General features: G+C 55.9%; 4 protein-coding genes across 4 annotated transcripts; 3 read left to right on the top strand and 1 right to left on the bottom strand.

The window, feature by feature from the left end:
• Positions 1-2: 2 nt before the first annotated feature.
• CCMA1212_005928 (uncharacterized protein) lies at positions 3-503 on the top strand (the record flags this gene model as incomplete). The annotated part of the gene is made up of 1 exon (XM_073703172.1): positions 3-503. One exon carries the CDS (start codon positions 3-5, stop codon positions 501-503), a length of 501 nt encoding a protein of 166 aa, XP_073558342.1.
• Positions 504-2,185: 1,682 nt separating this feature from the next.
• CCMA1212_005927 (60S ribosomal protein L4-A) lies at positions 2,186-6,913 on the top strand (the record flags this gene model as incomplete). Its single annotated transcript, XM_073703171.1, has 6 exons — positions 2,186-2,362; positions 2,439-4,982; positions 5,375-5,481; positions 5,569-5,793; positions 5,982-6,132; positions 6,211-6,913. Exons 1-6 carry the CDS (start codon positions 2,286-2,288, stop codon positions 6,911-6,913), a joined length of 3,807 nt encoding a protein of 1,268 aa, XP_073558341.1. The 5' UTR covers positions 2,186-2,285.
• Positions 6,914-7,294: 381 nt separating this feature from the next.
• CCMA1212_005926 (Thiol-specific monooxygenase) lies at positions 7,295-8,743 on the bottom strand (the record flags this gene model as incomplete). Its single annotated transcript, XM_073703170.1, has 1 exon — positions 7,295-8,743. The coding sequence occupies one exon, from the start codon at positions 8,741-8,743 to the stop codon at positions 7,295-7,297; it is 1,449 nt and encodes a 482-aa protein (XP_073558340.1).
• Positions 8,744-9,564: 821 nt separating this feature from the next.
• On the top strand, positions 9,565-14,568 carry CCMA1212_005925 (uncharacterized protein; the record flags this gene model as incomplete). The annotated part of the gene is made up of 1 exon (XM_073703169.1): positions 9,565-14,568. The coding sequence occupies one exon, from the start codon at positions 9,565-9,567 to the stop codon at positions 14,566-14,568; it is 5,004 nt and encodes a 1,667-aa protein (XP_073558339.1).
• Between the last annotated feature and the right edge of the window lie 911 nt (positions 14,569-15,479).

The raw sequence follows: 15,479 nt of genomic DNA, 5'->3' as shown, positions 1-15,479 counted from the left end.
CAATGGACTCCCAATCACCACCCCATTACCAGGAGGACGGCAGCGGCCAGACTTCACTGAATGCATTCGGCTCACTCGTGGCCCAATTGTCTCAGTATGGGCAGAATGCTTCCAACAACCTCCAGAAGAGCTTCACCGACATGTCACTACACTCATGGCTGCGGCTCGTCATGATTGTCTGCACATACTTGCTGATTCGGCCACACGTCATCAAGTACTCCACCAAATTCGCCGTCAAGAAGCTGGAAGAGCAGGAGGCAAAGGAAAAGGCCGAGGCCCAGGAAGCGGTCGCCAAGATGTCTCCCAACGACTTGCGTGGCCTCAACGCCTCAGCAGAGTTCGATGTTGACGCTGATGAAGGCGCCGATGGAAGCAGCGCGGACTGGGGCTCCAAGGCGCGAGTCAGGCAAAGGAAGGTGATCAGGAAGCTCCTGGAAGCCGAGGAGAAGCGACGACTCGAGGAAGAAGAGTCTGACGAGGACATCCGGGATCTCTTGCAGTAATCATTGAGCACGACCAGACTCGAAGGGTCGGCAAATAAGGCCAACGATTGCTCTGGGGGCCGGCTTCTTTACGCACGTCGTCCTGTCAAGGAGTCCTATTGGGATGGTGCTAAAGGGGTGGGCTGGATGCATGTGGCCAAGGTGGCCTTTATCCGCTCTACGAAATATTTCTACTTAATTCACGCGCTACGGTCTGATGAGGTGGTGCGATAATAACGGCGTACTAACATAGATTGAGTTTATGAATACATTGTATTGATCCTTCTCAAGGAGTTGTAGCTGTCGTGAAGATTGATCGAAGTGTCTAAAGTGTCTTGTTCCTTTCAGGTGCTACGGAGATTCGCCGAGTTCGGTAGGCCTGAAGCGCCGCTACAGCGCCAAGGTATGATGCAGTTGCATTGGTATGGAGACACTCAACTGGCAGAAGTGCGCCTCCAGCAGAGCCTCACGAAGAAGCCCCACCGCAGCATCTACAGTACTTACATGTATGCATGCCAGCTGTGTGTAGTATGCCTCTAAGTGGCGGCCTCGCCGTGATAGGGCAACTCGGTTGTAAGACGATATGATGTTTGACAAACAAACCTTGTCAACGAGATGACCAAGAAATGCCAAAATATCGAAGAAAGGAGGCAGACAATACCGGTCATGAACTTGATGTCGTAGCCCAATTCTACCCTGGACATCACCTAACAAGGCACGGGCGAATCGAATCTCGGGCGGGGAAGCACAACAGATACATAGTGGACCGCCCGAACGTTGGGAGAAGCCATCACAGATAGAGTTCTCTGTACGAATGGACCATAGAAGGGTAATCGAATGGCATGCTGTGTACCTGTTAGTAGCTGGCTTGGCATATGAGAATGTGGATGGCAACCCGCTGGCTCGAGAATGGGGGGAATATGGGCGATGTTGGTTCACATCAAGCAGGTCTCAGTCTCACTGCTGTTAGCTGTGTTACACACTCGCAGCTGGTGAGCCAACTAGGTACTGACCTATCAGTGCCACTCAATCGGCTACATCGCGAGTTGTCTTTGACCAGCATCGGATACGGGGAAATGGCCAGCCCTGCTCACCAGAGACACTCAATCACCCCCAGCAAGAGTCTCCGATACACAGCCTTGCAAGATCCACGCACTCACAGAAGCAGAGTGCATCGACGTCAACGGCCATTCAGGCTTCTCATGGCCCTTCCAACGTTCAATGGGTAGGGCAAGCGTTGGGCATGAGTGGCGACGGCTTGGAGGGCCAATCAATCCTGGTCGGGCAGTTGAGTCCAACCGCGCCACTACAGCCACCACAGGCACACAGTTGAGGCACACAGGTCCAGGGAAACAGGCGGCTGGTTATAGCACTCGGGGCCCCTCACAGCGGGCCGTCCAACTGCTAAAGACGAAGGCAGCCCAGACCCACCACGATGTCATTTGATGCCTCGGATCGTCTAAAAGCAGAGCAGCAACCTGGGTCGCTGACGTCTGGTGGCTTTTCTGCCAAAAACATCCTGACCCAAGGTTGTCGTTTACCACAAGCATCACTGTTTACCATACCCTCCAGAGGCCATTCCAGGGGGCTGTTTTGCGCTCAAACGCCGGGCCTCTGCTGTACCATTGAATCCTGTACAGCCTATTATCGTCGAGCTCGACCACGGGTCCCTGCGTTTTGGCCTCTGGCCGTCCCATTTGCGGCGCGTCGCATTGACGCCCTGCTCCGGCATCCATACAGAACCTGCGACAGTCCTCCTCCACGGGAGAAGATCCAGAATTGGCCGTCTAGCAAAGGGCCAACATGAGCAATTCGCTCGATATACAGAACATGCTCCAGACGGGGTATTTCACCACGTCAAGGGCGAAGCATGGCTACTCGTGAGTACTGGCCTGACGCTTACTGCTGCCTGCGCCCTCATTTGGACGAAGATAATGACCGCTTTGATCTGCATAGAGCATCGACCGATTCTGCGATGCGCTCGATGCGCTCATCCGAATCACCTGAGCCGCCAGTATCTCGTCTCGCGCCCAGATACTACGACGACATCCTATATCAACGCCGCTCGTCCTTGCCCTCGCCAACTGTCGAAGATGAAGCTGAATCGCTCGCAAAGGAATTTCGTGGCCGCGTCGAGATTGTTGCGGAAGAAGAGCCCCAGTCAAGGGGAGAAATAGACCAGCAGCCGCTCATGCTAGAGGTCCACGAGTACAACCTTGAGCGGCGCTTCGTTATTGTCCCGGGATCCTCCAAGCCAAGCACTCCAGAGAGCGTGAACGAAGATGGCGCATCCAGAGAGAAGCTTCGCCAGGAGAAAGAAAAGAAGAAGGAGCAGAAGACGGCGTCTGCGTCCCCGCCACCAGAAGCATATAGCCGGACAAGCAACGAGCCCGCAAAGGTGGATTCCGATCGCCTGAATGGCACTGTTCCAAAGCTGGAGAGACGGGGGAGCAGGCAAGAGTTGCCTAGGTTGGAGACGGACATGAACGAGAAGCGGGTACCGAGTCACCATCGGAGCAAATCTGCTGCTAGTGCTGCGCTCCCGGAGTTTACTCAGGCGTATCGCAAGTACGGCGAAGAATATCTCTCGCCGCAGGTCACCAAGCATGGGCCGGGTGGCCGAGACAAGACTTATTATCATCAGCCCACCCAGAGCAGCGTCAGCCTGGGGGAAGCGGATGAGGAGAGGCGGGATGGCGACAAGTATCATAGACGAAGCGCGACTGTCTCGATGGAAGAGCGGCCACACTCGAGCTTCGAACCGTTCCGAAAGCCTGCGCCAAACGACCGCGTGAACGGGCCTCGGCCTTTCGACGGTAATCGACCTACTCGAGATGACTCGAGAGACGGGCCCTATTCGGCATATAGACCCTCCCCCGTCGAGGCCTTGAGAGCTCCATCTCCGTCCAAGTTCAAGGACCAGAACTCCCCGCGAGATGAAAGTTTCAGCGCGTCTTATCGAAGAGACCCCGTCATCGTCGACGACGACCGAGTGTCTGTTGCCTCGTCACGCAGATTTGACGGCAAGGGTCAGCATTCCCGCTCTCCGTCCCGAGCCCCTACTATGTCCACTATGCCCGTGGCCCCAGAGCCGCCAGAGGACTGGGTACCGAACCGCCGGCTTTCCACAACCTTTCCCATCAGCCGTGACAAAATCTCACAGGGCAACCGAAGTCCTCCGACGCTGAACCTTCCTTATCCAGACGACGATGATGCAATTGTTTCTTGGCCAGAGACAGAAGGGGACGCGGTGAGACACTCCCAAGCGTCTAGCACATCATCATCCATCTTGATGCCCGCCATACCTCGAGTCGACGATGAGCTGGTGGCGCCAGATGACAGATATATTAGATCACCGACTCCCAAAGACTCATCGGCGGCGAAACCTTGGCAGCCGCCTCCATTCGACCCGAGCAAATCTGGAGTGCGTCCAGACCTAACGGTTGGATCATACCGGCGATACTCTGAGACCAAAGGCCGTGATGGGCAATCAGACCTTCCAAATATACCAGAATGCAAGCGCACGGAGCCGGTAGCTGGGAAGATGGACTGGCTCACGCTTCCCAGGACGGACTTTAACATCTGTCCGGACTGCTACGGTGCTGTCTTTGCAGATACACAATTCCGAACCCACTTTCACCCAGTCCTGCGGCCCACGGGCAGCCCAATTGCTTGCGACTTTGGCTCATCGCCATGGTATAGGATTGCCTGGCTGCTCACGCTGAAACACAAAGTGCCCGATCTGCAATTGTTTCACTCTCTTGCAAACGTCATGCACGAGTCTCGCAACTATCCATGCCCCGTCGATCGCAAGGTAACACGAACCTGGTATACCGTTAAGGACCCCTATACCAGGCGGCCAATACCCGAGTTTGCGGTATGCTACCAGTGTGCGAAGACGGTGGAAACGCTGTTTCCGAATCTGACCGGCATCTTCATCCCCCTCGATCCTCGAAGTGAGCCCACGCGGAACGTTTGCTCTCTACATTTTACACCCCAGAGAAAGCAATTCGTGCTCTTCTTCGACGCTTTCGAGACTACGTCAGACAAGGGCTACGTGACCAACCGAAAGCCAGACATCGGCGAACTCTCCATGATGCTTACGCGACTGAGCACCTTGGACGAGTGCCGCGAGGACCGCCGCGTTAGCGATGGATATTGGTATGTCATGGAGTATCTGCCGGAATTTACCGTCTGTGGGGAGTGCTACGAAGATGTAGTTCGACCTCTGCGCATGGAGGACAATGTCATTGCGCAGAACTTCTACCCAAAGCCCACAAAGCTTCCCATTGCCACATGCCAGCTCTACTCTCCTAGAATGAGGGATGTCTTCAGGAGAGCTTGCAGGAACAAGGATCCTGAGTATCTGGAGGCAAAGGTTCGAGAGAGATTGAAGGTCGAGAAGGACCTGCACGCCAAGTTTCTCGACTTGGTCAGGGATAATCGAAGTAGCGCACGGAGGGACGAGCAGATTGACAAGCTGAGCAGAGAGTGGAAGAGGTGGGAATGAAAGTGGACGGACAAGGTAATCCACCTGGTGTTGGTTTTACGTGGATGTTTTCAAGTTTGCTCGTTTTGGGTACAAAATGCGCCGAGCATGCATAGCGAGATTCATCTTACGATAACGCCCTGTATAGAGTAGCATCAAGCACCATATAGTTACGACTTGACATGATGACGATAAACTATGAATAAATTCATGACAGTCCCGACTTACACGCACTATCACTTTGAACGAACAAGCTGAAGGTTGTGACGACATTGAGGCTCGACAGGGCTTCCCTAGACTATGTCCCAATCAGGAATAGCTCCGAATCGCCCTTGGATTTGCGATTCCACGCAGTCACGTGAAGCACAAATCAGCTCGCTAAGGTACGTACCCCACCACTTAGGGTCTCCGCCCACCAAATCGGTGGAAGGAAAATTCAAGTGAAATTTATCGCGGGTCCAGAAACTTTCCACCTCCCCATCGCCAAATTCGACCTGCCCGACGACCACGGTATGTAACGCCCTGGATATAGGACTGCGACCTCGTTTTTTTCCTTTCGAGAGCAATCTACTAACCCTTCTTCCTTGCTACCATCAGGTCCCAGTCCTCCTTTCACAATGGCTTCGCGACCTACCGTCTCCATCATCGGCAAAGATGGTGCTCCCTCTGGAGCTACCCACACCATTCCCGCCGTCTTCGCCAGCCCTATCCGACCGGATATCGTGAAGCAGGTGCACACTGGCATGGCCAAGAACAAGCGCCAGCCTTATGCCGTCAGCGAGAAGGCTGGTCACCAGACCTCTGCCGAGTCCTGGGGAACTGGTGAGTTTGATACGTGGCTGTGGGAGGATTGGGAGTTGGCATTTTGATTTGGATGGACGGGGTGGAAGCCATGAAGATTTTTCCCTCTTCTGGCACATCTCGCGCCGGACATTGTTGAATTGCTCCTCTCAACATTACGGGACAAGATTCGCATTGAATCATGACGACTGACCAGATTTTCCGTCTAGGTCGTGCTGTTGCCCGTATCCCCCGTGTCTCTGGTTCCGGTACCCACCGTGCTGGTCAGGCCGCCTTTGGTAACATGTGCCGATCCGGTCGCATGTTCGCCCCTACCAAGATCTGGCGCAAGTGGCACGTCAAGGTCAACCAGGGCCAGAAGTCAGTCACTTCCTCTTCAGACGAGTTGTCGGTGTTTGTGGGGGTCATGGAGTAACTAACATGGAACAAAAACTCTAGGCGATATGCTACCTGCTCCGCCCTGGCTGCTTCTGCCTCTGCCCCTCTCCTGCTCGCCCGTGGCCACCAGGTCATGACCATCCCCGAGGTTCCCCTGGTTGTCGACTCTGCTCTCGTTGAGGGCAGCTCCGTCGCCCGCACCTCTGCCGCCCTCGCCCTCCTCAAGGCTGTCGGCGCCGGTGCCGACCTCGAGAAGGTCAAGGGCTCCAAGAAGCTCCGTGCCGGCAAGGGCAAGCTCCGTAACCGCCGCCACCGCCAGCGCCGTGGTCCCCTGGTTGTCTACAACCCCGAGGTCGACGGCAAGGAGCTCGTCAAGGGCTTCCGCAACATCCCCGGTGTCGAGACCTCCCCTGTCTCTGCCCTCAACCTCCTCCAGCTTGCCCCTGGTGGTCACCTGGGCCGCTTCGTCATCTGGACCTCCGCCGCCTTCCAGGCCCTTGACGAGATCTACGGCAGCACCACCGTGCCCTCCGCCCACAAGAAGGACTTCCTCCTGCCTTCCAACGTTGTTTCCCAGGCCGACCTTACTCGTCTGATCAACAGCAGCGAAATCCAGAGCTCCCTCAACGCTCCCAAGGGCGACGCCGTGACCCGACGATCCGCCGTCCAGAAGAAGAACCCCCTGCGCAACAAGCAGGTTCTTCTGCGCCTGAACCCCTACGCGAAGGTCTTCTCTCAGGAGGCTCAGAAGAAGCAGGCTTAAATTCTCTGACTTTCTGGGTGTGCAGCAAGTCAAAAACTGGGTTTCTTGGAGGAGGGTTTATATCATGGTTTCATATCGAGGCGTAACGGCTTCTGGAAGGTTGAGCTCTTTGAAATGAAAAGAACGAAAAGAGATTTGACTATTAACAGCGTGTGTCTTATAAGCAAATGTGATTTTCAGGAATCATCCTTTTGATGATTCTCGCCATCTATATCCCTCCTCCGATTAGACCGTGCTTGCTGTATCAGTACCCCCACAATGCATGATTTCGTTCTTCTGTCAGAATTGTATTATCCTGTGGCTGAATAGATTCTATGCTATATATGTCTTTGGGGTCTGAGCAAGAGATCCTTGTCCTTTCTACGCCTCTCATACAGCCAATCACTCCTTTTCAGGCTCATAGTGAAAGCCAAGCTCGGCCAGCGTCTTGGCTCTGCACCCATCGTCTTCAAACTTGATCTTTGCCTCGAAACAAATTGACCGTTCCCAAAAGAGCTCTTTATCCCATCTCGGCGGCTCCTTGCCAACATGTTTCGCCTTCTTCACCCAGTCATACATCTCGTTGATATGCCTGCCGTCATCTCCCACCGCTGGATACACGTGCAACGCTTCACCTTGCCTCTCTTCCAACTCCTTACTCCAACGCCACATTTCGTCATCCGAGGGCAACTCTAGCTCGTTGGCCCATACGGCCGAGAAGAGCGCAGCTTGCGATTCTGCCAGAGGCCACGGAACGGACTTCATGTTGAGCGCAGGGAAGACGAGTGTCGGGTGCTCGATGAGAAACAAGTGCTGATACAATCCGTGAACGCCACGCCCAGAAGTGATGATCTTGTGCTTGAGATCCTGGAGGAATGGATAGCCAAACAAGAACCCTGTGCAGAAAACGATGTCGTCTATATCACTCTCTACGCTTCCGTCTATGAAGCGAACGCCTCGCTGGTCTGGCAGAAACTCGACTATTTCGGGGACCTCTTCGCATCCGATGTGAGAGAGTTTCTCGGGGGACGTTGCGTGTCTTACGGATAGGAGCGTCTTGCGGGCGACTTGGTTGATTTGGTATGCGATGTCCAGGCCGGAGGGTCCGTTGCCAACGATGATGACTTTCTTGCCCTTGAAGCCGTCGCTTCTCCGATACTGCTTTGAATGAGTGATGATGGAGGGATGTGCTCTGTTGAACTCTTGTATGTTTGTGATGGCCGGTATGTAAGGCACTGAATAATGCCCGTTTGCAACGACAACGGCATCATACGTCTCGCGGACAACCTCGTCATCATCCAGCGTCGACTTTGCTTCGACATGCCAGTGGTCTCTGCCATCCCGGGTCTCCAAGTTGACCCGTGTCACCTCGTGGCAGAACTTGATGAGATGCCTCAGATCCTCAGCATACCGGACCAGATACTCCTGTATCTCCTCCCTCTTAGGAAACGCCCACGCATCACTTGGGAACTCTCTGTCGTGAAACCTCATCAGCGACCCCGGGATATTCGCATGCAGCCTCTGGTACATGGGCGAGGGAAACACCGGAGCGTCCGCCCCGTCAGGCCATATCGCCGGCTCGGGCCCCCAGAAGGGATCCTGCTGCGGCACGGGCACCTCCTTGGGCGCGAGGCCGCTGTAGAGCCAGACGCCGCCGACCTGGTGCTGCTGCTCGAAGACGGTGATGGAGTCGACGGCGCCTTGGGCTCTGAGGTACCTGGCCGCGGCCAGGCCGGCCGGGCCCGCGCCGACGATGGCGACCCTGTTGACGCGGAAGCGCTGCTGAGCTGGCAACGCCGGGCTGCTGCTGGCTGCAGCGCTAGGCGTCGGGCGAGACCAGACGGAGCCCATTGGGGATGCGATTGGTTGCGACCCCTTGGGATGACGCAGGAGAAGGACGGCCGGATATGCGTGTAATATAATACTGTACAGTACGGTCGAGTATTGGATATGCCTACCCTGACGTGTTACAGCACGAGTGGCAATGCTGCTGAAGGATCAGGAGGGGGGTGAAGCGATGCCCAAGGAACGGAAGCAGTCAATCAACGGGCATCCCTACGGGTTTTATAACATCAGGTCCTGAATAAGTCGCATGAGAACATGCCGAGCTCGGATGATGTCAGTTACCAACGGCCCAATGAATCGCTAATGAAGGTGAGAATGTGGTTCGATGACTTATGTTGCTGGGTGCCGATATGGCCTGTTTGGGCTTGCTTGGGTCAGCGGCCGCAGCTGCCACACCGCCTTCCGTTCCCGGCCCTAGCGCCCTCTCTTCAGGCGTGTTCCTTCCAGAGCTTCAGAGGGTCCAGCAGGCTCACTCAAGCTCGCTCCAGCATCGCCACCCCTGCAACCCGTTGGATTTGTGTCGCTGAGAGATTGGGCGAGCTGCAGCAGCCAAGGACGAACAGCGCAGTGAAAAAAAAAAGTGACCAGCATACCATCGCGACCTGAGCTCACTCAACCACCGACAACGCATCAGAAGGGGGGGTACAAGCAGCAAGGCGCATCTTGTCCTCTCGGGCCGCATCTGCATCTTCTTTGTTTTACTTCTTTTCTTCCTCATCTACTGAACATGACTGCCTCTTACTCGCGGCAGAGCCCCTCCACTCCCGCTGTGCACCACCTTTAGGTTGATGACCGCGTGAAAAGCACGACCTTGAACGCCATCAGCAATGGCCCCGGACGAGATGCCTCCCGACCTGCTGCGCACCGCCGAGGCGACGCCTATCGCCAAGCTCAGCCCGGCCATAGCGGACGCGGCCGCGGTCGTGGTCGAGGGCGTCGTCACCGTGACTTGGCCGTACAGCATCGTCCGCAAGTCCGTCGCCTTCATCCTCGCCGAGCGCGATCCCCTGCACCGACGCGACAAGGGCCAGCTGCGAGTCGAGTTCGATGGCGCTGCCGGCAAGGCGCTTGCGGGCTCGGGCCTGGGAGGTGGCGACGAGGTGCGCCTGAGCTTGGACGGCGTCCGCTGGGAGGAGACCCAGGCATCGATGATGCGGCCGGGCATCCTGGAGTGGCAGCTGAGGTTCTCTAACCGCCTGCTGCTTAAGGTGCGGCGGGCGGACACTCACGAGGTCGACACGATTGCGGTGGATGCGGCGGACGACGAGGGACCCCAAGAATCGCCAGAGCAGCTCCGCGAACCGAGTCCGACGCCGTCCATTGAGCTGGAGCACGATCTTTTTGCGACTCCCCTGCCGCGGACGCCGGTCTCAACGATTCCACAGAAGCGATTCGCATACGACACGCTGGGAGTGGGGGAGTATGCCTCTCCGGCGTTTATCAAGCGGGCAAGAGTCTCATATGGCTCGCTTTTTGAAGGTGGCTTTGACATCTTTGACGAAGAGGAGCCAGCCAAGAGTACCAAGAAGAAACGGAAGCCTCGTTTTAGTATGGGCCCGACAGCCTGGAGATACACCAGTCGATCACCTACACCCGAGGCGGAGCAAGAAGAACCGGCCGAAGAAGAAGACGAAGCTGAGCCCAAGGCTGATGATGTCAAGGCGCCTGTGGCGGAAGAGCAAACGGCCAAGCAAGCTGAGACGACTCAAGAACCACCAGCTTCCCAGCCGCAGCCAGTGATGGTGGACCAGGCATGCCAGACTAGAGAGTTGAGCTCCAGTCCCACCAGAGGTGTTCAGATCATTGCCGAATCCAGGTCAACCGGAGTGCTACTGCAGCCCACGCCGACTCACCCTTGGAAGCATATAGACATGGACGACGTGCTGCAAGAGCCGTCGCCTATCTCCTTCGACTTCGGAGCTGCTCACGATGTACACCCTCTGATGCACGACCCGGACTCCCTCGATCAATCCGGGGCACGTGTGCCACACACCGGCTTTGATATGCCCATGGAACTGGACCCGAGCCTACACCCACACGATGCAGATGGTCAGCATCCCCATCATCAGCCCACATACGATCTCGCGGCGACTGAAGCCCCTCTGCCTCGACCACAAGAGCCTGTGGCTCACAACGCCCAGTTGAACGGCTTGGCCTGGGCTGCCGAGGCGTTGGCGCCAAGTTATTCTGCGGTGCCACGCCACAGCGCACATGACTTCCCGCAGGGAAGCTTTGATCGATCATCTTATACACTGCGAGCCAGCCCTTCCGATGAAACACACACGCTGGTGTCTTCCGGACATCACGGCGTGGAAATGCACGGCTATGTCCGGGCGGATGAAGCGCAAAGAGTGTCATCTTCCTCATTCGAGCAAGAGAACGGTGCGAAGCCTAGCAACAGCCACCCCGAACGTTACGAAGACGACGCAGAGACCGCCACTGTGACTGCCACCCTTGGCAGAGAAAGCCGGTCGAGCCCTCCCCAAGAAGAATCCGGCACGGACGAATCTGCGGAGGATGAAGACGAAGCCGCTCCTCATCGTTACTATGACTGGAACACTGGTCGATGGAGAGAAGGATCCCCCGATGAAGAGGATGACGATCAACGCTATGCTGGATATGACGACGAAGACGACGACGAAATAGAGGAAGAAGACGACGAAGAAGGGGAAAACGAGGAAGATGACGAGGTCGACAGTCAATCGATAGGATCTGACGCCGAGTCAGAATTTGAAGGGGAGTCGGAGGAGGACGAGTCCGAGCCCCAAGGCTATCACCAGGCCATGCAACCGATGCCACCAACTCACAGACCATATCTTCAACCCCCGAAGCCGGCTCCCGCCGCTCCAAAGGAGCCCGTCTTTATCAGCCTCTTGTCGGACGACGAAGACGATGCTGACAATGCGCCCGCCACCACGCAGCCTACGCAGCCTGCACAGCCCAAGAAGGAGCCTAGCGAGGAGCGTGTGCTTTATGACCACGACGACATTCGTGACCAGCCAAGTGGAGACGAAGATGAAGTCGTTGACGAGCCTGTTGGAGAGGACGTCGATAAATACATTGATGAAGACGCCGAGGATTACGTCGACGACAATATGGACGACGGTAGAGACGAAACGATGGACGGAAGTAGAGACGAAAAGATGGACGACAACCTGGAAGACGCCAGGGATGAGTCCGATGCGGAGGAAGTAACTGAGACCAGGATGGAGGCACCCGACACATCCTCCCGGAGGTCCAGCCGAATAAGTCAGCTGGATGGTGTCGACGAGTCCATTGAACACCAACACGGAGAACCTGCTACGATCGAAATCCCCCAGCCCGAAATGGACCATCGGAACCTGATTCTGTCTCCCAAGGCTGACAGAATGCATCAGCAAGTTGCTGATGTAGCTGAAGATGTGGAGAAGGTCCGGGACCAGGATGAACTCCCAAGGGCCAGTTCTCCCTCAAGAAGCAGGGATCAAAGACAGGGCGAATCGATGGGCGTCAATGCGATCAACAGTGAAGAGGTTTCCAACGCTGTGATGCGCGACACCTCGATACATCGATCGCCAGAGCCCCTCTCCATCAAAACAACATCTATTATGATAGAGGAGAGGGAGGAACTGTCGGCTTCTGGGCGAGAACCAGCGCAGGAACAAGAGCAGCCTACGGAGTCACTCGAGGCTGAGGATGCTACCGTTGCTGAGGAGCACTCTATTCGCGCACCGGATCAGCCTACGGAGGTGGCGGATGCTGTTGAGTCCCTAGCAAAACAGCTCACTGGCAACGACGACTTGGTTATGGAGGATGCCCACTCGAATCCTCTAGAGATCCAACCGTCTGCCGTGGAGGCGGAGGTGGAGATAGAGGTTATTGCGATCGAACAAGATGTCGAGATGGAGGATGATGTGCAAAGCCAACTTATAGAGGAGGCTGAGGCTCTTCGGAATGAGGAGAATAATCAAACAGCTACAGACATTGCCTCGAAAGATACCGAAGAGCCTGAAGTAGCTGCACCATCATCACCTCCGGACACACAGAGAGAGCCGTCTGACGTGGTGCCTGTGGCCGTTTCGACACCAGAGGAGCAAGAAACCACAGAGCAACTGGAAACTGCAGAGCAATTGGAAACCTCAGCGCAGCTACCTACACCCCTGGAAACTCAGCAAGAAGACTACGAGGAGGATAACGGTGCGGTTGACATGGTCCAGCCGGAGGTACCGCCGAATGAGAAGGAGTCCGACCAGAATGTCGACGAGGATGTCGACGACGCGTACGAAGATGCGGACGATGGCGTCAATGAAGGAGCGGACGAAGAGTTTGAGGATGCGAGGGAAGCGGAAGGCGACGATGACGATGACGATCTTGCCATTCAGCAGCAGCTCATTTCCGAAACCCAGCATTATGCCAGCCCCCTGAGAGCGCGTGATGCAGATCGCGCTGGCAAGGCCTCGTTGCAACTACCCGAAACGATCGCGGAAATCGACGAGAGCCAACAGAGTCCAGAAAGCCAACAGCAGGACATTCTACAAGATAGCCCACAGAGCCAACACAGCCATCACGGTCATCACGGTCATCACCATACGGAGCACTGCTCACACGAACGGAGCCCTCGGAGGGCAGGAACAACAGAGATGTCGATAACGTTGCAATCTCTTCGGAGCCATTGTCGTGCTAAGAGAATGTCAAGTGGTAGCGCCGATAGTCTGTCAACCGACCCCAGCGTCTTGCTCGCGAGGGGCTCCCCTACCATGGCGCATCGTCAGTGTCTTCTAGGAGAGGGCGACTCGCTCCCCCAGCGATCACCACGGTCACCTCGGAACAGGGCTGAACACTCAGATCCCAGCGTTGCGCTTGCTAGATCCTCGCCTCGTGAGTCTGTATCGCCAAAGGACGCTGAGACGACGCCCTCGCTGCGCGCAAGACGCGGTGCCAGGGGCTCCGACGCCAGCATTATACTGGCACAATCCTTTTCGACTCCCTCGGAACTCAGCCCTGCCAGCCCAACCAGGTCGTTTAGAGCTGGTCAACGCAAGTCTGAGAAGCCGGATTTGAGTGTGCAACTCGCGACAGCCAGCTTCAGCAAGGGCGCTCAACAAGCACCCCACCATCGAGGAGACCAGGTGGTGAACGACAATGCCCTGGATGGAGCTCACGACGACTCAGAAAATCCTCGTCGTGACGCTACGCCAGAGCAAACAGTAGCGGGACACAACCTGAGGTCACCTCGAAAACCCGTCGCCTCATCCTCCTTCAAGGCGCCTTCGGCCGCCAGCTCCGTTGCAGACGACGGCAACGTGGCGACCCTCAAGCTGCAGCTGCTCAAGGCTCTTAGAACGAAACTTCCCGACTGCCTGCCGCTCAAATCCCTGCGCACTTCGTTGACCAAGACGGCCGATATATTAGCCGTCGCGACGCTCACTCCGCGGCAACCTCACCGGCCGAAACACGGGCCCCGAGACTACATGCTGGAGCTGCATCTGACGGACCCCTCTGTGGCGCCCACGAGCGTCAGCGTCGCGCACATTTTCCGGCCGCACCAGGCATCCTTGCCGACGGTCCAGGCGGGCGACGTCGTGCTGCTGCGTCGCGTCCAGGTGGTGTCGATGCAGGGCAGGGGGTTCGGGGTCAGGGCCGGAGAAGCCTCGGCGTGGGCCGTCTTTGAGAAGGACGACGAGGAGATGCTCCCGCAGATCAAGGGCCCGCCGGTCGAGGTGTCGGAGGAAGAGATTGAGTACGTGCTGGGGCTGAGGAAGTGGTGGGGTCTTCAGGATGAGAAGGCGCTGGCGAAGATTGATAAGGCCAATCAGAAGATGCTGCAGGCCGTCAAAGATGACACGAAGTGAAAGGGTCGATGATATCGAACCACCACGGCAAGGGGATCGATGAAGAAAGATGAGGGGGGAAGGCCACAGTGTCTTCGTCTCCATTTTTTTCTTTTTCTTTCTGGACGAAGTCTCTTTTGAAGAGTGAGTGTTCTAGTCAGATATGGACAAGGGGGGGGCGCGGGTTACGACTTGACGAACTATACCACATGTAAGACTACTACTACTTGATACCATCTACTATACAGGATGGGAAGAGGTTTACTACAACCTACTACCGGCCCTTGGGATATGGCGGGGGAAACGCGGAGAGCAAGCTAGTTTAGTACTGCAGCATAAGGATTTAGAGCTCTACGGTACCAAAGCGAAACATTGTTCCTTTGTTGTCTCCATGCTGTTTACATTCCGTGATTGGCCGTCTCGTATAGAGAGTGAATCCCCGATGGCTGTAAAGAGGATTATACATAGCATGTACGCTCAGAAAGAGAGATGACGGATACTGGGATGATTTGCAATGGCAATGACTACAAACTGGCAAAAAGGCCTTTCTCACCACAAGATCCCAGAAGCTCTACGTACCACTGATCCCAGAAGCTCCACGTACCACTGGAGCGTATCACGTCCCAGCGAGGAATAGCTCACCAGCAGCCATGATCTGATCTGAATCAACCCAGGACAAAGTGGGCTAAACAGATTTAAAGATTCGATGGGCACGGGGTTTTGCGGGGGGGAGGTTCTTGTTGAAAGCTCAAAGGGACCCCGAAGACGGGAGAAATGGGCTTGCTGCGGGCCGGGGGAGGGGAAGAAGCCAAGAAGCCTGAACGAAACTTGGCTTGCCGAGGCGAGAGATGGGATGGAATGGTATGTCAGTCAGAGATCATTATCTGCGTTACCAGCACGAAAGATGGTGTGTTGCCGTATAAGCTAGCCAT

Source organism: Trichoderma ghanense (assembly GCF_004382785.1).
Source record: "Trichoderma ghanense strain CCMA-1212 chromosome Unknown scaffold_6, whole genome shotgun sequence".
NCBI classification, from domain to species: Eukaryota; Fungi; Ascomycota; class Sordariomycetes; order Hypocreales; family Hypocreaceae; genus Trichoderma; species Trichoderma ghanense.
This window is presented reverse-complemented; position numbering and strand designations above follow the sequence as displayed.